The sequence below is a fragment of the Hemicordylus capensis genome, chromosome 3, assembly GCF_027244095.1.
Source record: "Hemicordylus capensis ecotype Gifberg chromosome 3, rHemCap1.1.pri, whole genome shotgun sequence".
NCBI classification, from domain to species: Eukaryota; Metazoa; Chordata; class Lepidosauria; order Squamata; family Cordylidae; genus Hemicordylus; species Hemicordylus capensis.
In genome coordinates, this window is record NC_069659.1 from 248,786,100 (window position 1) to 248,809,742 (window position 23,643).

General features: G+C 45.6%; 1 protein-coding gene across 13 annotated transcripts in view; it reads left to right on the forward strand.

The window, feature by feature from the left end:
• Window positions 1-16,488, forward strand: part of LOC128351520 (endogenous retrovirus group 3 member 1 Env polyprotein-like) — a 101,576-nt gene extending 85,088 nt beyond the window's left edge. For 12 of the 13 annotated variants that reach the window (XM_053311122.1, XM_053311123.1, XM_053311124.1 and 9 more), the window contains 2 exons: window positions 9,056-9,133; window positions 13,506-16,488. In XM_053311122.1, coding sequence (XP_053167097.1) covers window positions 14,120-15,913 — 1,794 coding nt within the window. In that variant the 5' untranslated portion in view covers window positions 9,056-9,133; window positions 13,506-14,119 and the 3' untranslated portion in view covers window positions 15,914-16,488. Of the gene's footprint in view, window positions 1-9,055; window positions 9,134-9,268; window positions 10,161-13,505 lie in introns of those variants that run through there. The other variant, XR_008319820.1, reaches the window with a different exon arrangement.
• The last annotated feature ends 7,155 nt before the right edge of the window (window positions 16,489-23,643 follow it).

The following is a 23,643-nucleotide window of genomic DNA, read 5'->3' on the forward strand; positions in this document are numbered from 1 at the left end:
ATTTATACATAACCATCATGGCTACTAGCCTGTGATAGACCTCTCCTCCTCTGAATTTGTCTAATCCATTTTTAAAACCAGCTAAACTAAGAAATTTACAGTCTGTAAGTATGGTTGCGTGATAATACCTTAATAGTAATTAAGGCATAAATTATTGGGAATTATAATAGTAATGTTTTTATTTTGGGTTAAACATGCAAGTTAATTCTGTATACAGCTAGTTCTGAAAATGACTCCTTCAATCCTTTGCACACTGACTTGAGAGAATAAGCTCCAGTGGGCATGGGCAATGTGTGTATAATCAGGAGTGTGGGATTTAGACCAGGAAGACCATATTCAAATCACCACTCAGCCATGAAGCTCAGTGAGTGACTTTGGTCCAGTCACCAACTCTTGACATAGCCTACCTCAGAGGGTTTTGGTGAGGATAAAATGCAGAGACTGAGGTCCTTGGATAGGAGATAGGGTGGGATGAGAATAAAATAGGCCTCTGATTGCTCAGTGGGGAAGGCCCAATCTACATACAGTGTACTGGACCCAGAAAATTTTGTTGGCATCCCTGTACTGTATCACCTCAATCAGGTTCATGTGGAATGCTGACCATAGTTCTTCCATGTGCATAGCATTAATGATGCCATGCATTTATATCTCAGTCGTCCCCAAGTACAAAATATAATATCTCATTACATGCTAGGCTTTGTTCTGTGTGCTGACTGTGATGCATAACAAACCTAAATGTTAAGTTGTTTTTAATGTTGGAAGTTGTAGCAATTAACAAAAATGGCCTAGAGTGGCATGTGTATGGTGGTAATCTTTTCCCCATAGATATTTACTAGCTGTTGACAGTTCTTGAAATTACAGCGCCATTGTTATGCATACAATACTATGCCTTGCATTAGTGGGTCAGTTGTTATAATTTCATAAAACAAAATGAATTTGGAGCTCTTGGGAAATTATTCTCCCAGATGTATATATTTTCATTCTTGTTTCTAAGTTGTAATCAGAATTACTTAGATGACTTTATGAAATACATCCTATGTTAATGTCTTACTTTGAAAATGCCTCTAGAAAGATTCATTTTAAAAATGTGAGGGTGCTTTTGATTACCCTATCGGAGGCTGTGGAGTTAAATTAGGACTTCTCTACATTAATAAAAATAGCTTTTCTTGTGAAAGGTGACTGAAATGGGTTTCTTTCACAATACATTCATTACACTGTGCACACACACACACAGAGTGAAACTTTCTTGTCAACTTGACCTAAGATTGAACAATGTGACTTGATTTTATTAGATTCATTTTTCCTCTTTTCCCTTTTGGGAATCCCTCACAGGGATGTTTACTTAGGAAGAATTGATTGCGCTGCAATGAAACATTTTACCTGCGTTAGCAAACACTTGTTCATAAAAATAGCATTATCTAGTAAAAGGGGAATGTTTCCTAGGAGGATGCATGCCGGAAACAAATGTCTAAGGGTATGATCCACATAGTGATGGATGAAGCTCCTCCTGATTCCAATCTGAATTGGGCTCATCATACTAAGCTATTTCTATTTCTCAATGAATGAATTCTAAGCCCATTTCAGAGTCTAGTTTGGGGCCAGTTCCGATAGGTGGTTCCAACCAGTGGTCGGCCAGTTCAAATGGTTGGTTCCAACCAGCCCTTCTCCCACACAGAGACTTGAGTGTGATTTGAGTGTCTCACCTCTCACCTCTCCTGGCATGGGTGTCTGGAAAGCTAGTCCTATTGAATTCAAAGGAGCTTGCTCCCAAGTAAGTGTATATACAACTGCAGTCTTTTAACACCCACCACACCCCCGAAAAAACCTGGTGGGAGCCCATGCCTCCCAGTGTGAGTTCATCTGAACAGCCTTACTTATTTATTTATGTAACACATTTGCATACCACCCAAAACACAAGTCTCTGGGTGGTTTACAACACAACAATAAAAACAACAGATAAAATTGCATGTGTGTGTTGGGGTGGGGCTGGTTTGAATAAGCCACCCATGAGATTGATCAAGTGTCACATGCTGGGAGTGGGGTCAGATATGTGATATGTGCTAACAACCCTCTGACACAACCAGCCCTCTGACACAGCCTTGTGATGCCACTGGCATCACAGAGAGTACAACAGTCCTCCCCCAATCCCCTTTGAATCCCCAACCCTCTGTGAACCCCCCACCCCACCCTCAACCAGCATATTTGATTGCTGTTGTGGCAGAGGCACCAGTTGCTCCAGCGGTGTCACTGGCAGGGAATTCTGTCTCTTGCACCCTCCTTACTTACCCTCTTGCTTCTCCACCCTGACACTTGGGACATTTCTACTGCAGTATCTCTAATGCCTGTGATGCTGCTGCACCAGCATTCCAAGCATGAGGAGAGAGGGAGGGCAAGAGAGAGGAAGAGAATACTCCCTTCCTGAATACTTCCTCCCTTACTGTTTCTGCAGCTGACACCACAGCTAGGTGAGTGAGGAAAGGAGAAAAGGAGTACTTCTCCAATCTGGATCACAATCCAAGCCAGAGAAGAACAATTGGGATTGTGGCCTGGTTTGGAATATGGATTTTTAAAACCAGCACACCAAATTCATATTCACTACAGGATCATTAAAATGTTTGGCAACATCAAGATCAACAACCCTGTCCAGATCCAATGCAGGCAGTTGACCATCTGCCAATCCCAGGCATACCTGGGAGCAGCCATAGTGCATGGTCATGTAGACCGACTTCTTGTGTTGAAGGTCTTTCTCCCTTCCTCTTTGTTGAGGTCTTGTGACACTTATACAATGTTAAGATCCCTTAAGGGGTCAGATATAGAATGTATGGGCTATCCTTTTGTGGATGCAATGCCAGAGAGCCAGCGAGGTATAGTGGTTAGAGTGCTGGACTAGGACTGGGGAGACCCGAGTTCAAATCCCCATTCAGCCATGAAACTAGCTGGGTGACTCTGGGCCAGTCACTTCTCTCTCAGCCTAACCTACTTCACAGGGTGGTTGTGAAAGAGAAACTCAAGTATGTAGTACACCGCTCTGGGCTCCTTGGAGGAAGAGCGGGATATAAATGTAATAATAATAATAATAATAATAATAATAATAATAATAATAATATGCCAATTGTCAGTTGCCATCTTCATTATGCTTTCTTTTAAACTCGGAAATAAATGTATATGTTCTAAAATGTAGCTTTGGTTTTAGTTCAACCTAACTGATGTAACTTTTTGGTATGTTGTTTTTCTTCTTCTGTGTTATGCTGTTATGACCTGTGGTCACAACAATAAACTTATCACTTAATTACTCGTACAACTGTATTCTATACCACAATCAATCATAGGAGAAGTGAATTTGCTAAATAGAGGATGGGGTGGGTATAATCGCCTCCCATCAATATTTTCCAGGGACATATTTTTGGGTGGCACAGAGAACTTTCTGAAGAAGAGGAGGATAGCAAAAATGGCCACTTTGCCACTGCAACAGTGAAATTAGTTGGGAAGTTCTGTTAAGACTGCTTTCTTGCTTCACCAATGAATCCTTGGTCAGTATGTAAGCCAATAATACTGATGTTTGAGTGCTGAGGTAATACATTTCCCCTATGACAGAATACCATTTCTAGGGAAGATGTGTGGATTTCAGCCTTCAGAAAACAAAACAGATGTGCGTGGGATGGGGGGTTGCACTATAAATGGTTTGGAAAGTCTCCAAACCCTTAAATATTTGATTGAATTAATGCATCTGTGGATGTAATTGTGTTCTTAATAACATATTTTTAAACTGTCAAGTTAAAGCTCAATTAAAATGTTAAAGAAGTTTGTCTCTGGGATGTTCTTGATAATGCCACTTGGATGATATATTACAACAATCTATTATCATGGCAACTGTTCTGTGATAGTGTAAAATATTAGAACAATAAATCATTACAATAACATCCCCTAGAAATGACATGTTTTGTAAGGTGTTTTTGGTGTGTGTGTGTGTGTGTGTGTGTGTGTGTGTGTGTGTGTGTGTGTAAAATGGATGGAAGGTTTCAAATGCTTGAAAAACATATCCCGAAAAGTGCTCATATAACTACAGATTGCACTGGGTGTAAAAAATGATATATTTTCAATAGAGTGTTTCAGCACAATGAAAAGTCTTAATTGTGTAGGGATTTTTGCTCCCCACCCATGGGCCTAAGTAGAGTGTTATATCATGCTGGAAGATCTGTGATCAGATGTTCTGTGAGGAGTGATTAGATAGAAACATAGGAAGCTGCCTTAAACTGAGTCAGACTGTTGGTCCATTTAGCTCTATATTATCTTCACAGACTGGAAGTGGCTTCTCCAGGCTTGCAGGCAGGAATCTCTCTCAGCCCTGTCTTAGAGATGCCAGGGAGGGAACTTGGATCCTTCTTCATACAAGCATGTAGATGCTCTTCCCAGAGCGGCTCCATCCTCTGAGGGAAATATCTTAACAGTGCTCACACATGCCTCCCATTCAAATGCAAACCAGAGTGAATCCTGCTTAGCAAAGGGGACAATTCATGCTTGCTATCACCAGACCAGCTCTCTTGCATTTATTTTTTAACAGTTCAAAGCAACTGTGGGGGCTGTGGAATTTAATCAGATTGGAGAAGCAGTGGAAGATTGGTTTTAACTGCAGGCAGTTCAAGCTTGGTCACTCACAACTCAGAATCCTCCTGGCCTAGGGAATTAGGTGATTTTAACGAGTCAATCACATGCCTGCTGGTTATAAATATCCTGGATCTACTGTATATACTCCCTTAATCAGGGCAACTTTGCTGAGAGAAGCCACCAAATTAGCACTTTGTAACACTATTCACGTGTTATGTTCAATGCATGTACAAACTCTGTACAGTGTACTCATGTACAATTTTGTACACAAGTACAATTCTTAACACATTAGGTCCATTCATAAATTATGTTCACCACTTGTACAGTGAGTGTACAGTGTACACGGGTACATTCATTCACGTGTTACGTTGAACTCAGGTGCAAAAGTACTCTTCATATCTGTATCATGCATTTGAAGGTCCTGAATCCAGATTCGCTTTTAAAATGATCACAGGTAGTCATGTACACAAACAAATGTAAGAGTGTACAGACATCTGTACACTCGTACAGCATAATCTCTGAATCAGGCTATTATGTTCAAAGCAAGTACAGTAGTGCACTTCCTATCTGTACCCTACATTTGAGAGAGCTTGCACCCAGGTTCAGTTTTAAAATGAACACATGTACAGTCATTCTCATTAAAATGTGTGTGTGTGTGTATACACACACACACACACACACACACACACACACACACACACACCATAATGTCAGAACAGGACTTATGAGACAGCCAAGGAAACTGTTGATTTGCATTGTGATGTAAGACAAGCAGTCATTGTGTCTGCCAACAGTGACATGGGGAAAATGGGGGAATACAGAAGGGGAAAATTGCATTTGTGAGAGGAGCTTTGTGTATCTTTAGATTTCTGAAAGAGGAATAATGGAATACTAGCCAACTCCACACAGAGCATCTGTGGGGTGCTTTGGAGCCAGCTTCCCCTGCCGCCAAATCCTGGGCACACATGTCCCAAGAGAATTAAATATATAGATTGCCCATTAACACTCCCATCTTGAATATAGACAACAGTAAGTACATGGAAAACTGCTTTTTGTATTTATTGACTGAGGCAATAAAGGAAAGGATTGCTTCTGGGCTAGATTTAGAGTGCTGGTTTTGAACTTGAAAGCCCTACACGGCTTGGGGCCGGGGTATCTGTTGGATCACACCTGCTCATATAAATCTGTCAGGACTCTCTGTCATCTCAGACCTTGCTCACAGCCCTGCCAATAACAGAGATACAGTTGGTAGGGACAAGAGACAGGGTCCTTTCTGTTGCGGCCCCTCGGCTTTGGAATGCCTCCCGGAAGAGCTCCACCATACACTCCACTTAAGGATTTTTAAGAAACTGCTGAAGTCTCATCTCTTAAGAGAGGCTTTTAAATATTTTATCTGCTGCTTATATCTGGTGGATTTTAACCAGGGGTGGAGCTACAGGCACCTGGTGGCAGCTCTCCTGGCATCTCTTTTCTCCCCATCATGTGTACAGAAGTGGCAACTGTGGCAGCAGCCTCCCTTAGGGAGCATGCCGCCACTCAGCCTCCACTGCCACCATGCACAATGGGGAGAGAAGGGGTGCACTGTGCGCATGTGGTGTAAAGAGAAGGGGTGTCAGTGTAGGGCACTGTGTGGGGAGGGGTGCTGTTGGGGGCAGCTGCCTCTGTGTTGGGTGGGTGGCTTGAACATGGGGCACCTATGCCCTCCCTACGCTACTGATTTTAACTTTTGAACTTGTAATTTTAAATTTGATTATAAATGAGCCAAGTTCCCTGCTTGCTCTCTCACTCTCCCCCTTTCCACTGCTTGCTCGCTCACTCATCCCCTTCCCACCCCTTGCTCACTCACTGATTCCTCGCCCCCTCCCCACTGCTTGCTCACTCGCTCACCACCTCCCCTCTGCTTGCTCACTCACTTGCTCCCTCTCTGCCGCTTGCTCACTCACTTGCCCCCTCCCCACTCACTCGCTCACCCCGTCCTCATTCACTCACTCACCCCTCCCTGCTGACTTGTTTTCCCCTCCCTGCTCACTCACTCACCCCTCCCCGCTCACTCACTTGTCCCTCCCCACTGTTTGCTTGCTCACTTCCCCCTCCCCACCACTCCCCCCCTCCCCACCTCTTGCTCACTCGCACCCTCTCCTCTCACTCACTCCTCCCACTCACTCACTCGCCCCCTCCCGGATCACTTACTTGTCCCCTCCCCACCACTTGCTCACTCACTCACCTTCTACCCACTCCTCTTCCCTATCTGCATATGGAATCCCCACTGCCCAATCACCACAGTACTTCTGTTCTGTTACCTGTGGTGATTGGGCAGTAGGGATTCCATATGCAGATAGGGAGGAGAAGCCTGTGGCACAATGGTGATTGGGCAGAGGGGATTCCATATCAGATAGAGAGGAGGGGCCTGTGATGGTTAAGGTCAGTTGGAATGCAACTGTTACTGTCGGAAGATGTCCTTGATTGTAGAGGAGAGGAATCTCTATATATAAAAGGATATATATAGCAGGGTTCTGCGAAGAGCAGGGTTCTGCGAAGAGAGGGGTCCTGAGGGAGGAAAGAGCCCCTTCAGGAGAAGGAGACTGCCACTGTGTGAATGAGATGAGGGAACAAGATGAACAAGATCTGTTAACTCAGGAAGGGAGAGACAGACAGAGAGAAGGGAGGGACGGACGGACGGACAAGGGAAAAGCGAGTGGAGGAGAGAGAAAGAGAGAGAAAGAAAGGAGGGGGAGAGAGAAAGGAGGAAGGGCGAGGGATGGGCCTGAGCCTGTCAGCTACCTGAGGGGAACGAGTGTCCATGGTGTTGGTGGCAGCAAGGAAGGGCCCGGTTAACTGCTGTTCCTGCTCCTGTGGGGAGGAGCAGGAGTGGGGCTTGGGTGAGGGTGGGGAGGTCTCTGGGAATTGGGGGCTGCAGCTTGGCCAATAGATGCCACAACACTGCAGCCACGACCAAGAGGGGTGAGGTGGATGGAAGCAATGGAATAGAGGAGGAGGAGCAGGAGTGTGGCTCAGGTGAGGGTTGAGAAATCTCTCAGGTGAGGGGGGGCATGGCAGGGGGTGAGGGTAGCAATCAAGTACTAGCGTGCAGATGCTCTGCATGGGTTAAGCTAGCTTTGCTGGTTTTTTGAGATGGCCTGAGCCCTAGTGTCATGGAGAGGTGAAGTGGGATATAACTATCTTAAATAAACAAACAAATAATAATTAACAAGCATTCTGGGTATATGAAAAATACTTTCCCTTCAAATCTGAGGGGAGGCAGCAATGGGGAGCAAGATACTTGTCTGGGAGACATTTGTCCCCCTCCTCTGGTACTGCCTATACTTACCTGTTCCAAGTAGTGGCCCACCCTAGGGTCTGAGCATTTGGTTTATGGAAACTATGGTAATATATGATAATTTGTCTGTTCTGCAGCCATGGTGGTGAGGGATGATACTTACCATGGGGAATCTGAATTGCCTTTGTGTACCTGGTGAGATGTATATTTTAAAATAACCTAATGCAAATCAGAATTGTTTCTCTCAGTAGTTGGCTTCATTAAGGAATGCTTTGTTTGGACACACTGACTTTTTCTTGATTTCCTTAAACGGTGTTTACGACAGCGAAGCTAACACCAGAAGAAAAATCAGTAGAAATAAGCAGATTAAGTAGACACTCTATTAACTTTGCCAGAGCTGTAGCAGCATTTCTGATTTAGAACATCCTTCCTATTCAAGTCTTTGATTGTAGAAGAGTGCCGAAAATAGATCATTCAGAACAATGTGATGGGCTGTTGTTTGCCCCCAAAGAGAAAAACACACACATAAGAACTTGAAACTCATTATCACTTCTCATTTTTAACATCTGCAATTTCAGTTCTCCAGAGATATACTAACGATGCTTTAATCCACATCACACCATCTCAGTTCAGGCCTGCACTGATTCAATTATTACCAAGTCTGAACAAAGTTCTATTCCTGGAGATGGGCTAAACACTTCCTTGCTATCTTCATTGAACAGCAAGTGGAAAGCTGTGTGTTTTCATAATGTTCACACTAAAATTGTTTAACTTACAATATAAATCCCATTGATGAGTCCTTAGGCGATAGTTAATTCTATGTGATGCTGCTTAAGTTTTGTTTCTGGTGTGCTAGATGGGTTGATGTTGCATCTTCTTAACTGCTGGCTCAGACGTCTGAAATTGAACCACTCTTCTCTTTTAATAGGCTGTAATGAAATTTTATAGTTTGTTTCTGTTCAGTCTAACATGCATGTGAAATCTCACTGAGCCATATCTGCCTTCCCTGAAGTATGTTGTTCTGACCTTAAAAAAAAAAAGTATTTGCAAAACTGACCACCACAATGCTGTCAAGTGTGACACATCATATGGGAATGGGATTTTACTTGCCAAATGCTTTTTGCTGAAAACAAGATTCCTGTGGCACTTTAAAGATGTACATCTTTATTATAGCACCAACTTTTGTGGGTAAGAGCCTACAACATCAGATGCATCAAGTGGACAGTGAAGACATCTGGTTTTAGACTCAAGGTGAGTTTAGAAGACAAAAGGAAACATTGGTTTGTTAACTTCTGTAAACTGAATCATTACTAGCTTCAGTTCATTCATGCATGTATGGTATCTCAGCTTTGAAAAAGTGTTTCTTTATGTTTTAATCTCTCCTAGGAGAACAGATTTTCTCCCCCACTGGGCCCATGTGTGGAATGAGGGGAAAATGCCTTTTCTGAAAGCTGCTTTGTAATTACTTTGTTCTCATGGAATGGGAAAGTGTCTTTGCAATCCAGTGCCTTTGTAATTGTTCCATTCTCCATTTTCTGAGATAGAAACTGCTCGAAGTTTTAGGGCGGTGGTTCAGCCGCAAAGAGCGTGAGACAGAACTCAGGTTTGCACTGGTCAAGAAATGGTTAATAGGGTTTGTAAGTTGCCTTGCCTAATTGCAAGTTGTAAAACCATAAATTTGCTGACAGGCTAGAATGTGAGAAGAGGCCCCCCTTTCCTTGTATCTCCTGATAGCCAAGCCTGCAAAAGCCTGCAAAAGTTACACCTTCAAGGATAAGGGGGGACAGCTTGCTTATCAACATGTAGAGTAGAAATGCTTCATTAACTAGAGGAATGTTTGTCTAATTAGCAATGATTATAATATTTGTAATATGACGGACAATGATGCTAACCAATGAAATGATTGGTCCCTCGGGGCTGAATGTTGACGCCCAGCTATGTAATTATGCCAAAGTGTAAAAAACCTGAAACAAAGGCAGCTGGGCGCAACTCTCTGGCAAGCCGTTAGGCACAGGGAGAAGCCACCAGCGCTGGTTTTGGTAAATAAAAGGTGATTTTGCTTCTTTCAATCATCCTTGTCATCTGGTTTATGGGAACTGGGTTCTCCAGGTAACACATGCATATAGCATACCAATATCTGCTATTGGCTTATGCATCTGATGAAGTAGGTTCTTGCCTACAAAAGCTAATGGCATAATAAACTGCTTAGTCTAACATCTCACAGAACTCTTTGTCTAATTAGCAATGATTATAATATTTGTAATATGACGGACAATGATGCTAACCAATGAAACGATTGGTCCCTCGGGGCTGAATGTTGACGCCCAGCTATGTAATTATGCCAAAGTATTAAAAACCTGAAACAAAGGCAGCTGGGCGCAACTCTCTGGCAAGCCGTTAGGCACAGGGAGAAGCCACCAGCGCTGGTTTTGGTAAATAAAAGGTGATTTTGCTTCTTTCAATCATCCTTGTCATCTGGTTTATGAGAACTGGGTTCTCCAGGTAACATAAACTGGTGCCGTGAATGGCTCGGATGGTAAGCTGGTGATTACCTGCCCACCCAGTGGCTCCTTGGGGAGTTTTCTTTCGTCGTGGGTGAGCACCCTTCAGGCGCCACTTCTTCTGTTGAAAGAAGTAAGGTTTGACCACCGGCTCCGCGAGACCTAAACTCCCAAGCCCACCGAAGACGGGCGCTCGAACGAGGCACACACACGCAGGGGTCCGGACAGGTGAAGTATTGGGAGTCCTGGGACTAATAGGAGACCAGGGGTAGCCCACCCTGTGTCAGAGCCGCTGCAGGCAGAGGGCACTGCCTGGAAGCAGGACGGGCTCTGGGAGGAGGAAAAGGGAGGTGTGGTGTGAATGTGTGCAGTTTGAAAGTTTGGTGAGTGCAGAGGGGGACCCCAAAGGGGGAAACTCACTGCGAAAGTGGCCTTGCTGTGGCAAGGCGGGACTCCTGAGTAAGTTTTCTATCCCGGCGACGGGAGGAGAACCAAAACCGGAGGTGCGGGCTGTGAATTTGTCTGTTTAAAACCCTCTTTGTGTCCAACTGCGTGGACCCCTTACCAGCAGTCTGTATCCTAACCCAATCCTTTTTGTCTGTTTGTTCTGAGTGTAAGAGAGCACACCTCTGAGAACATAATGGGAGGGGAAGGGTCGAAGCCCTGCACCCCTAGACAGTATGCTGAAGAGCTTAAAGCCAGGCTTGGGGGGGGGGCTCTGAGGGACTGGTGGCTACAGAGTTCCGAGAGCCAGAGGCCCAAGCCTGCCAGGACCGTGTAAAGCACTTGGGGGTCCACATCCCCAAGGCTAGTGGGAATTAGGAACACGGTAGGAAGGAGGCAGTTTGCTCTCTGCCCCAACTCAGAATCAGGAAGGCAGGAGATTATGGGATCATCATGATCCTGGCCAACTGAAGATGTTAGTAACCCAGAAGGTGTGGAATGTAGTTACAGGGGTCCCAGGCTAAACCCCTACGTAGGTAACAGGTTGGTCCCTGAGACCAAACGCCCTCCCCCATGGCTCAGGAGCTGTTGCAAGCAACAGGCAACCCTCTTAGTAGCCATGAGGGCAGAGGCCTAGGTAAGCAGGCTGGGACAATTTGCCCAGCAGAGATGGAGGTAAATCCCAAGAGGAGAAGTGTAAGTTGTAGGTGATTGGCACAGATTCACTTGGAAAGGTGCAGAGAGGTAGAGATGTTTCAGGAGGTTTATTTGGTGCATGTGATGTAAAGGCTGGTTAATTGTTGGAAGCCAGATGGAAAGAGGCTGGTTTAGGAAAGGAAAGGAAGGTGTGAAGTACTGAAGGTTTGGCATGTTGTTTGGAGTTGCTTGTTGTGAAGCCAGGAAGGTAATGTTTGGGTGGTTGTAGGACAAGGAGGGACAGACAGAAAGTGGAGAAGCAGGGAAAAGGAGAACAGAGAAGGAAAGGGCAAGCAGGGAGAGGTAAGAAAGCAGCAGACAGGGGAGAGGAGATAGAAAGGAGGAGGAGCGTGGAAAGGCTCGTGGCCAGAGGCAAAAGGCTAACCTTTTGCAGCCACCGTTTCAGAAGGCATGGATAAATTGAGCAAGAGAAGGAACAGGCTAGGACGTAGAGGAGGGTCACAGGGAAGGAGGAGTGCCCCACGAGAAACCGGGAACTCCTGCCTGGGAGGCCAGTGGTCACAACACAAGTCTGGCAGAAGGATGCCACAGGGACAGGTGTTGGAAGACCACCATCACAGGGGCCCCCGAGAGGCAGGAACCAGGAGACTTTGTCAGCCTGGCCTCCCCAAGGAGGGCTAGGACAAACCGGTTACCATCAGCACAGGGGGCCAGAAGATGAGACACAGTAAGGAGATCTTCTGCCTCCCCAAGTTTGTTTGGTGTTCCCAGCAAGTGGCTGTTATGCACTGCAGGGGCCACCAAAGGGGGGATGGCAGGGAGGCACAAGGCAACAGAAGGGCTGACCAGGCAGCCCAAAGAGTGGCTGAGGGTCTGCAAACAGATCCAGCCCGACAGGGGATCCTGTTGTTCAAACCCCCAGATCTCTGGGACTCACAGCACCCACAACACCCAGAGGATGAAACCAGGATGGCTGAGTCACCAGCCAGGGACCGGGGCTGGTCCTTTCAGCCAGACAACAGGCAGGTAGTGCCCAGAGGGTTGGACGCTTTGGTAGAACACTACCATCAGTCCACCCACAGGGGAAGAAATGGCCCCTGAAAGGCTATTGCAGGAATCCCTACATGTCTGCAACGTGTCTGCTTAGGGGGAAAAAAAGCTTGTGCACGTTACGTGACATGTGCCAGGATAGGAGCCCATTGTGCTCCTTGGGGCTCAGGCAGTAGAGGCAGCCCCAATTGAGAATATCCAAATTGACTTCACTGATTTCCCGGGGCAGGGACAGTTCACCAAGTCCCTGCATCTGCTCACACCAGCACGAGGTGTTGAAGCGTTCATTACATACACAGGGAGGGAGAGAAGAGGTCACTGGGGACCTGCTGGAAGAGGCCATACCAAGGTTTGGCCTCCCCCTGACAACCGAGTTCTGAGCCCTCGCTTGTGGCCAGAATCATCCAGCAGGTAGCCCAGGCTCTCCAATTACCTGGAACTCCACACGAGCTGTAGGGCCCAGATCCTCAGTGAGAGTGGAATGCATGAACCGGATGATTAAGACCCCAGTTGGTTAAAACATGCCAGGAGACCCATCTGACCTGGCCAAAATTGCTCCCCAGCGTCCTCTCCCGCATCAGGGCCACAACAGTTAATCTCTGTTGAGGCCCTGTATGGGATGCTGCCACCCATTGTTTCTTGAGTGACCCCTGATCTGACCCAACTGGGGAACACTAGAGTGGCAGACCAGATCCGACAGCTGGGAAGCCAATTCAGGGACCAAAAACCGTGGATCTAGAGACAAATCCCAGTCTCCTTGTTGCCACAGTGCAACCGTTTTGGCCAGGGGACCAAGGCAGGCTCTCGGGCCCCTCTGATGGGACCTCATACAGTTCCATTGGCCACACAGATGGCTGTCAAGGTGGAGGGAATTGCTGCCTGGATCCACTGGTCCCGCCTAAAATTAGCACCACATAAGTGGACCACTAAATTAGATTCTAAAAGCCACTCCAACTCCGACTTCGCTGCAGGTGCCCTCGAACCCCAGGCCAACCCGAGGAAACCGAGGCTGAAGGCGAGACCTCTGCTCCCCCACTGACCAGGACTGGTGGAAGACACAGGTCGAGACCGTGGGCATCGGCTCTCTGCTTCAATCCCACTGGAACCGGATTGTTGCACAGAGTGAAGAAAGAAGAAAGAAGGAACCAGCATCACCAGACCCCATGACCGGCTCTCCCGGTCTATCCTCAGTTACTGTAACCTCACATTCTGCTCCCCCAGGCTGCCCAGAGATCCTAGTGTCTGTTAGGTTCAAGTGGGCGGGCAATGCACCCATCTATAACTATGCCTTTGTTTCATGGCTGCGGGACCCTCCCTCACCTCAGCTTTCTGGCCTTATACTTAATCTCCGGCCTGTCCCTCCCGGAGCAGGAGACAGGGCCCAAAGGGGGGTGTAACCCTTGCTTGCGGATTACAACTGATGGCTGGAAGACCACTCAGACGTTGGTCTATCACAGTTCATACAGTTGCAATGGCACTAGCTCAGCCTGCCGCCACGCTAACACCACTTACCAGGTGTGCACAGAGGCCGGCTCCATAGTGTGCCACACCCCAGGCAGGCAGACCAGGTGGCAGCTCCAGTTGTATGGGCCAGATTCGGGGATGGGAGCTACCGCCTATAACAAACTCGAGGTACACCACCGTGCCTTCCTATAGCCAGGACAAGCCTTTGACCCTTTGCTTCGACACCTGTCATGCCACAGACCAGGACGCGGCTGGGACATATTGTGGAGGGGTAGAATGGGAAAGAACCTACCGCACAGCCAGGTTTTATGTAGGTTTCCACAGGGCTACTCTGAATAGGGCTCCCGCTCGGTCTGGGAAGTGGGACACGAACCGCCAGAGGTGGGTGAACGCCTTGGGAGGCAAGGTTACCCATGGCCAGACAAAACCAGACTGCAAACACCATCGCTGCACCCCCCTCTGCCTCAGAATCACTCCTAACCAGGCCAAGAGTTCCTGGGTGCCAGTAGGAGAAGGAAATTATGAGGCTGAAGTTAGCATGGGAATCCATGTCCCAGGGGCCAGAGATCCAACCGGCCGAGTCCGGCTCCTGATGAAAGGGAACTGGGAGAAACCCACTGAACACCTTGTCCACACTATGTTTTGGAAGGAGATGGGCACAACCATGGAGGTGCCAGCTGTTACCAAGAACCTGTTTGTGGACTTAGCAGAGCGAGTAGCCCTAAGCTTGAGTGTGACAAACTGCTGCGTTTGTGCAGGCACCAAGATGGGCGAGCAGTGGCCCTGGGAGGCGCGGGAGGTGGATTATGTCAACATAAGCAGGAGCCCGAATTTAACATGGACAGATCAACAGCGCCCCACCCAGTGGGCCCTCCAGAACTCCATCATAGGGTCCAGATGTTTTATTCGCCCGGCTGGGCAGAAATATAACATCTCCACAGGGACCCTGGCCTGTGAGGCAGGGATGGTTTGCAATACCACGAGGAAGTGGATGGACTTCAATCATGCAGGCTCTCAGATTCCCCCCAACCCTTATAATCAGTCTACCCAGAAGAGTCTATACAATCTCTGGGAAGACCCCTGCGGGACCTCCAGCTCTTGGGAGGCTCCAGACCACCTGTACTGGATCTGTGGGACAGCCGCCTATGTCAGTTTGCCTCCAACTTGGGCAGGAACCTGCGTGCTGGCCACAATCAAACCCAGCTTTTTCCTCTTACCCATAAGGGCAGGCGAACGACTAGGAGTCCCAGTCTATGAGAGCAGAGGGCGAACCAAGCGGGGTATTGGTTCACCTCTGAGAATAGGAAACTGGAAGGACAATGAATGGCCCCCAGAGCGGATAATACAGTATTATGGGCCCGCCACTTGGGCTCAAGATGGAAGTTATGGGTACAGAACCCCCATATACATGCTCAATCGCATTATAAGGCTACAAGCAGTGCTTGAAATCATTACAAATGAGATCTCTTTGGCTCTCAGCCTCCTAGCCACAACTAACACCCAGCTCCGCACAGCAGTATACCAAAATCGGCTAGCACTTGACTATCTGCTAGCAATGGAGGGTGGTGTGTGTGGAAAATTCAACCTGTCTAATTGTTGTATCCAGATCAATGACCAAGGGAAGGCCATAGAGGAAATCACTGATCGAATGCACAAAATAGCTCATGTTCCAGTCCAGAACTGGGAAGGCCTAGCCACCCCCGATTGGTTTGAAAATTGGTTTGAGTACTTTGGAGGTTTGAAAACCATGGTGGGAGGAATTCTGATATTGCTTTTTGATTGTTTATTGATACCTTGTTTATTACCCCTGTTTATCTCCTTGGGACGAGAGGCCGTTGAGAAAATAGTAAGAAAAGAAACTGCCCCCCATATAATGGCTATGTATACAAGGTTACCTCAGAAAGAGGAGCCATAAAATGGCTCCTAAGGGGGGAAATGTGGAATGAGGGGAAAATGCCTTTTCTGAAAGCTGCTTTGTAATTACTTTGTTCTCATGGAATGGGAAAGTGTCTTTGCAATCCAGTGCCTTTGTAATTGTTCCATTCTCCATTTTCTGAGATAGAAACTGCTCGAAGTTTTAGGGCGGTGGTTCAGCCGCAAAGAGTGTGAGACAGAACTCAGGTTTGCACTGGTCAAGAAATGGTTAATAGGGTTTGTAAGTTGCCTTACCTAATTGCAAGTTGTAAAACCATAAATTTGCTGACAGGCTAGAATGTGAGAAGAGGCCCCCCTTTCCTTGTATCTCCTGATAGCCAAGCCTGCAAAAGCCTGCAAAAGTTACACCTTCAAGGATAAGGGGGGACAGCTTGCTTATCAACATGTAGAGTAGAAATGCTTCATTAACTAGAGGAATGTTTGTCTAATTAGCAATGATTATAATATTTGTAATATGACGGACAATGATGCTAACCAATGAAACGATTGGTCCCTCGGGGCTGAATGTTGACGCCCAGCTATGTAATTATGCCAAAGTGTAAAAAACCTGAAACAAAGGCAGCTGGGTGCAACTCTCTGGCAAGCCGTTAGGCACAGGGAGAAGCCACCAGCGCTGGTTTTGGTAAATAAAAGGTGATTTTGCTTCTTTCAATCATCCTTGTCATCTGGTTTATGGGAACTGGGTTCTCCAGGTAACACATGCATATAGCATACCAATATCTGCTATTGGCTTATGCATCTGATGAAGTAGGTTCTTGCCTACAAAAGCTAATGGCATAATAAACTGCTTAGTCTAACATCTCACAGAACTCTTTGTAGCACCCCCAGCCCCAATGAAGATAAGACACGCTTAGTTGGAGTAAAATAGGGCCACTTTATTAATATACAGTGGAATAAGACTTTCAACGAGGTATCTATGTATATTGTTATACATAGTTGTCAATAACTGTTGCATGTATATGCGAAGATATGATTGTAGTTTTATTGAGCTACATTTTTAAAAGAAGCTGATCTGCACTGGGAGAAAGTGAGAGCAAAATAAGACCAAGTTCCAGTCATGAGCTTTGCAGACTTAGAAACCCAGATACTATGCAGACTTAGAATAGAAACCACCAGCTTCAGTGAGTCCAGGCACACTTAACTCGACATAAGTCTCATAGGGCACTGTTAGTTGAAATTCAGAGCCATGGAAGCTTCTAACCAAGTTTCCAAAAACAAGCAGAGAGTTCCTTCCATAGACTACCCATCAGCAGTATGGCTTGTTTTGCTGCCGGTGGTTTCTTTAGCCCTTCCTTCAACCATTCACCCATTCCCCAGCTGTTTCTCAGCTTTTCTATTCCAGGCCTCTTGTAACAAGCTGAGCATACAGCCTGGGGGTCAGTTCAGACACAACGCGGTGGCAAATTCAGCCATGCTTACAACAAACCAACTACACTCCTTGGTTTCAAAGCTCAGTTTGCTTGGCCAAATTGAACCTCGGATGAATTTGAGAGTTGCATTGGACAGAAAAGCACAGCAGGGATCCGTGCTGTGTCTAAAACATCCCGTAGACTTATACATATAACCCCGAACCTAGCTAGCAAAACAGTTAGTGATGTACTCTTGTAAAAGATTCCATTATGGAAATGTGGTCTTTTAAAAAGCAACTTTTTAGTCTACTTTCCAGTAGGCTTATGAGAGCACCTGGTAGGGATGTCCAGCGGTCTGGAGGTTCAGGGTTTTTGGATCGAACTGAACCCCCCCCCCCCCGCATTTCCGTCCAGACCAGAACCGAACCTCTGAACAGTTCGTGGAATTTTTTTTTTAAAAAAAATTTTTAATGGACGTAAAAGTATCTTTGGCCACTTCGGGGGGCTTCCGGTATGCCACGGGGGGCAGGTCCATGAGGGTTCCCCTAACCCCCACTGGCCTCTGAAATCACTGCTGCGGCCCGGGAGACTGATCATTTTTGGCCCGTTCAAGCCTCTGTAGTAAGTGGCGGTGGCCATTTTGTAAAAAACAAAATGGCCATCACACATGTGCAAATGACCTCTGTGCGGCCATGGGCATTGCCAGGACTCTCAGAGGCTATTTATGCATGTGTGGTGGTGGCCAAAATGACTGCCGCCACTTACTACAGAGGCCTGAATGGGCCAAAAATGATCAGTCTCCCGGACCGGGGGGGGAGGGTTTGATGCGGGCCAGCTGGTCTGGTTCGAGTCCGGTCTGGACTTGAACTGAACTGGGGCAGCCAGTTCCATGCACATCCCTAGCACCCGGCTTTCTGTGTTTCCATGTGTTCATCCGTGTGTCCCCCGCTATCAACTTTGCAATGACTGGACCGCTATTAACCAAATCTGGTATAGTTGTAGGAACACATAGGGACACCTCAATGGCATAGTTTGTGATTATGCTGCCCACCCCAATCTAAGATGGGAGGCATGTAAACTTTTGAAGTGCAAGTGGGCTAACTTGTAAACTGCCAAACTGATTTGAACCAAATTTGCTACAGCTGTAGGGACTAATAGGGATGCCCAAATGACATGGTGTGTGATGAAGTAATCGACTCCAATTTAAGATGGTGGTCACATGAACATCTGAGGTGCAAGCAGGCTAATTTGTGGACTGTCTAACCAATTTAATCCAAATTAGGTACAGTTGCAGTGAGTGACATACGAGGATACCTCAGTGGCAGAGTTTGTGATGATGTCATCCACCCTGATTCAAGATGGCGGATGCACAAGTGGGCCAACTTGTGAACCGCCTAACTGATTTGAATCGAATTTGCTACAGCTGTAGGGGCACATGGGGAAACCTCAATGACATGGTTTGTGATGATGTCATCTACCCCAAACCCAAGATGGCAGATGTGTGAATGTTTGAGCCGCAAGTGGGCTAACTTGTGGACTGTCTAACCGATTTGAACCAAATTAGTGAGTGACATACAGGGACACCTCAATGTTGACACACTCATACAACAAATAAGACTTGGATGCCAACAGGTCTCTGAGCTCTGGCTCTTTCTTACTGTTTTTGTCTCCTTTGTCTTTCCTTCCTTCCTTCCTTCCTTCCTTCCTTCCTTCCTTCCTTCCTTCCTTCCTGAAATCTCTCTTTGCTCCTCCCGTTTGTCTTTTCTACCAAGGCCTCTGGAATAATGTGAATAATGTGAAGAGTTTGCTTATTGTTAGTTGTGTGCTGTTGGGACTTCCTTAGTTTGTTCAGAAGAGTTGTACCCTACCCTGACTGAGCCCTTCTTGTCATTTGTGTTGTGTGCTTGAAGAATAAAGCATGCTCTGTGCTTCTAGAACTCTTTGACAAGATGACACAGACTCATAGGGGAAAATATCTGAGAAACAGACTGGAATAGGACTACAGGTGTAAGGATACAATAATTCCCTCTTTTGACATGCCCTAAATATACCCAAAATCTTGCAGGCGACAAATTGATCTGAAAGGTCACATACAACTTTTGGGACAAAGTGTCGTAAACCTGTCAGACTAATCTTGAGTTATGTATCAGCCGACTGAGTGTGTGAAGCAGAGAAAGGGTCAAAAGGAGACCGTTAGAGCCAAGCAGTGAGCAAATTCCAAAAACCAAAGCCAGTCCGAGTCGTCACCATATGCAGTCAGTCAAACCAAGTCCAAGTCAAAATCCACAAGCAGGGTACCAATGATCCGAAGTCAAAAGCACAGTGAAAACAACCAGGAACACAGTCGCTCACCAAAGCCTGACGTTGCTACCAGCAATGTGAGTGAGGCGAAGCCGCCTTAAATAGGCTGAAGCCAGTTGCTCTCAATCCCAGGTCTCTGAGTCAGCAGTTCTTCTTGTTAGTCGAGCCGTTCTGTGCGTGCACCTCGTCTCCTCCTGTCTCTTTGACTGACACTGTTCTGTAGTTGAGATCGGCTGTGCTTCCCCCAGAGTAGCTGACGCACTAGGCTCTGTTTCTCTTTCAACCTCCCATGAGTCGGTCCTGCTTGCCTCTGCAACTTCTTGCCTTTGAGATTGCTGTACTCCCTCTTCCTTCGCGGTCACAGGGCCTATTTCTTCCTCATCCTCGGTGTCAGATAGCATGCCCCTGACACAAAGAAAGGTTTCCTTTCTTTGAGCCTCATACCCTGTTCAGAGGATCATTTTCTTTTCACAAATAATACAATATAAAATATAAAAATAATGTGGGAGAAATCACTTAAGAATCCCCTGACCTTTGGTTAGATACCGACTGCTTATTGATCATGATGTAATTATAGTTCAATGAAATCCTCTGAGATGAATTTGGATCTTTATGTTGCTGCCATTTTCTTGTGTATTTATAGTGTCCTGGGTTTTAGTCACAATAGAAACTGCATTGACAAGCAAATGTACACAGGATATTTGGATTTATAGCTCACTCCATCGTTAGGGCTTGGGATACCATGAATTTCATTGAAGCTGGCACTTAGCATTATCAACAATGCATTTTCCATGGTATAGAGAAGCACCTTATTTGCAAATCTATCGAAATGAGAGATTGAAAAGCCTACTAGGTCAGCATCTTCTCGCCAGCTTAAGGAGTTTTCATTTATATACAACCTGAGGCTCTCTCTCTCTCTCTCTTTCTCTCTCTCTCTCTCTCTCTCTCTCACACACACACACACACACACACACACACACACCATCTTACAAAGATACATATCATTAAATCCAACCCTCTAGGTTTTCATCAGTGTTTCTGATAGGTATTTACACTCAACTAAGCTATTACACTCAACTAAGAAATGTTGAGTGTAATAGCTGGGGCTGCTGTGACTGTCAAATTACAAAGTTTTAAAGAGTAATCACTTTGTGTAGCTTCTTGGCTCAGGTTGATACAAATGCCTTTCTACAACTTTTTAATGCGTAGTGAGTACCAGGAAAACCACATATGGAGAGAAACAGGGCTCCTGAATAATGAATATGACTTCATGGCTGTCTATATCAATCTGAAAGCTGCAGGGTCTGATGGCATCAATTGCCTTCAGACCCCGCTTTTTCTGCTTAGATTGTCCAGGCTATCAATACACTGAAAATTTGTCTTGCACTATTAGCATATGCTTTCCTATTCCCTTTCTCCACCTACCCAAGCAAGATCAACTGTGTGCAGAAACAGCATAGACTTCGGACATAATGGTGGTCATGGGTTGGGGGGGAGATTCTGGTGAATTACTTCTGAACTCTAAATTTTTCTCCAAACTTCACATGAGGTTATTTTTCTTCAGCACAGCAGCTGGCATACCTGGACAATGGTCCCTGTTTATTTTAAAGTAAAAATTAGATATATTATTTTTTTGAAAATCTCAATATATTAAAGAAGAAATAAAGATTTGTCCTTTGTAAATAAGCGGTCATACAACTGATGCAGAACAGAAAATACAGATCTATTGGAATGCATTATTAGTCATCTCTTGCTGAGTCATAGGAACATAGGAAGCTGCCATATACTGAGGCAGACCATAGGTCCATCTAGCTCAGTATTGTCTACACAGACTCTCAGCAGCTTCTGCAAGGTTGCAAGCAGGAATCTCTCTCAGCCATATCTTGGAGATGCTAGGGAGGGTGGGAACTTGGAACCTTCTGCTCTTCCCAGAGCGGCTCCATCCCCTAAGGGGAATATATTACAGTGCTCTCACATCAAGTCTCCCATTCTTATGTAACCAGGGTGGGCCCTGCTTAGCTAAGGGAACAAGCCATGCTTCCTACCACAAGACCAGATCTCCTCTCCTACAGTCTGAATAGATGTATTATCTAAGACTTTTTGCCTTACTTGTACACATCAACAAAGAAAGGCAGGTGGTGGGTTGTTTTTTAAAAATGTTTCTAAGGAGGAGGGCAATTTTTAAATAGAAGTCATTCATTGGCTCCCCTGCCATACACCCCCACTTGAGGTATTCTGGAGGTCTACTTTCTCTGTTATCCATGTCCCCAAGGAGCCCTGGATAGCCCTTGGATAGCCCTGGATAGCCCTTGGATAGCCCTGGATAGCCCTTGGATATGCAAATTATTCCTGTACATGGAAATCTGAGAGGTGAGAAATAGTGAATGGGAGATAAATTCCCATCCCCCCCCCCACACTGCAAAGAAAAGTCTCTCCCCCCCCCGCCCTCTCTCCATGATTCGGGTCCTTCCTTCCACTGTGCCAAAATCCATAAAGTGGATCCAAGTTTTGGAGATGAAGTGAAAGTTATTGATTTGGGGGGGGGGAGAAGGGGGGGGGGGAAGGCCAGGTTAGGTTGGATTACCCATACGGGTAATGTAATCCACTTTCTCAGAAAGGGGGGCCTTGCTAGGAAAACTTCTTCCTGCAGGGTAATCATAGCTGTGGACTGACTGTAGCATACTGGTGATGAAGAGGTGACTTCCAAGATGATGCCATACAAAGACCTGCTCAGTTAAGTAAATAAATTAGTACTTGCATATCTTCAGCACTAAGATATCCAAATTACATATATTTTGGGGGTAGAGGTAGTTCATATTCAGTTATGTCTTTTATCTATTTCACAACTTCCTTTCAAAATTGTGCAGTAATTGTATATAATCAAAACATATGGTAGATATATATATAGAGAGAGGCATCTTTTGAAATGATAGCTCTCTTTAGCTGTGGGCAGGTGTATGTGTGTGTGGCGGGGTGTGTGTGTGTGTGTGTGTGTGTGTGTGGAACTGTCCCTATTCAGTTCCAGCACAGCATAAAAAGCAACAACAATAATCTGCTTCCTGATTGCAATATTTCTGGTCTATTTTCTAGCCATTTGTTTTCATCCTCCCTCATATAGCATTAAATCAATTAGCAGTTTGCCTGCATGTTTTACACTCCCCAAAGCTACAGTTCAAATGGAATTGCAATTAGGCAATGGCCTATGACCACAGAGAAGAAAATAAAGGCACAGTTTCTTCCCCATGCAAGTGTTAAAATGCTAGCATTCCAAAAAGCCCTTGCCACGCCGCCCTTCTGCTAAGTGGCACATGGCCTCCCACATTATACATTAGCATTCCAGGCACATTATAATTAACTTGGAGGGAAGATCACTTTTCCACTGAAGTATTGGTAGCTTGGAACTTTCTGTATTCTAATTTTAGTCCTTGATAGTAAAGGCAATTTGAGGCACCCTGAAAATCTCTGTTTTGGGTCTTTCAGCTCATTACTTGAGAGACGTAGATGAGTTCTTATTGGGAACAAGAGGATTTTCACAGCCCCCCCGCCCCCCACCCCCTGCTTGCAACAGCAACATACAGGATGTACCATATGGACCTATTTAAACAACTATTACAGATTTTATTTATTATAAGCTTCTGATTTCACCTTCCAAAATATACTTTTTTATTTAGAGTTATGTTATATTTTAACACTTTGCTAACTTATATTGTCATTGCAGTAAAGGGATTAGGGCTAAAACTGAAAACACTGATCAATTAGTCAACAACCAACCAACCAACCAACAACCAAATAAAACTAGTAATTTTAAATTGGATTATAACTTGAGTTCTCCCATATGGAAAAATGCTTAGTGTAGAGCGAAATGAACTTGTGGGGAAATGCTCTTGAAAACCCTCCCGGCTTGAATTAGCTTGGTTATATGTTTATGGAAAAACAAATACTGATTTTTGGCAAGAAGATAATTAACATTAACCTGTTGAGGTACTTATGTTTCCCAACAAGACTTATCATCTAGACTTTTAAATCATTATCATTATCATTATTTGATTTCTATACCGCC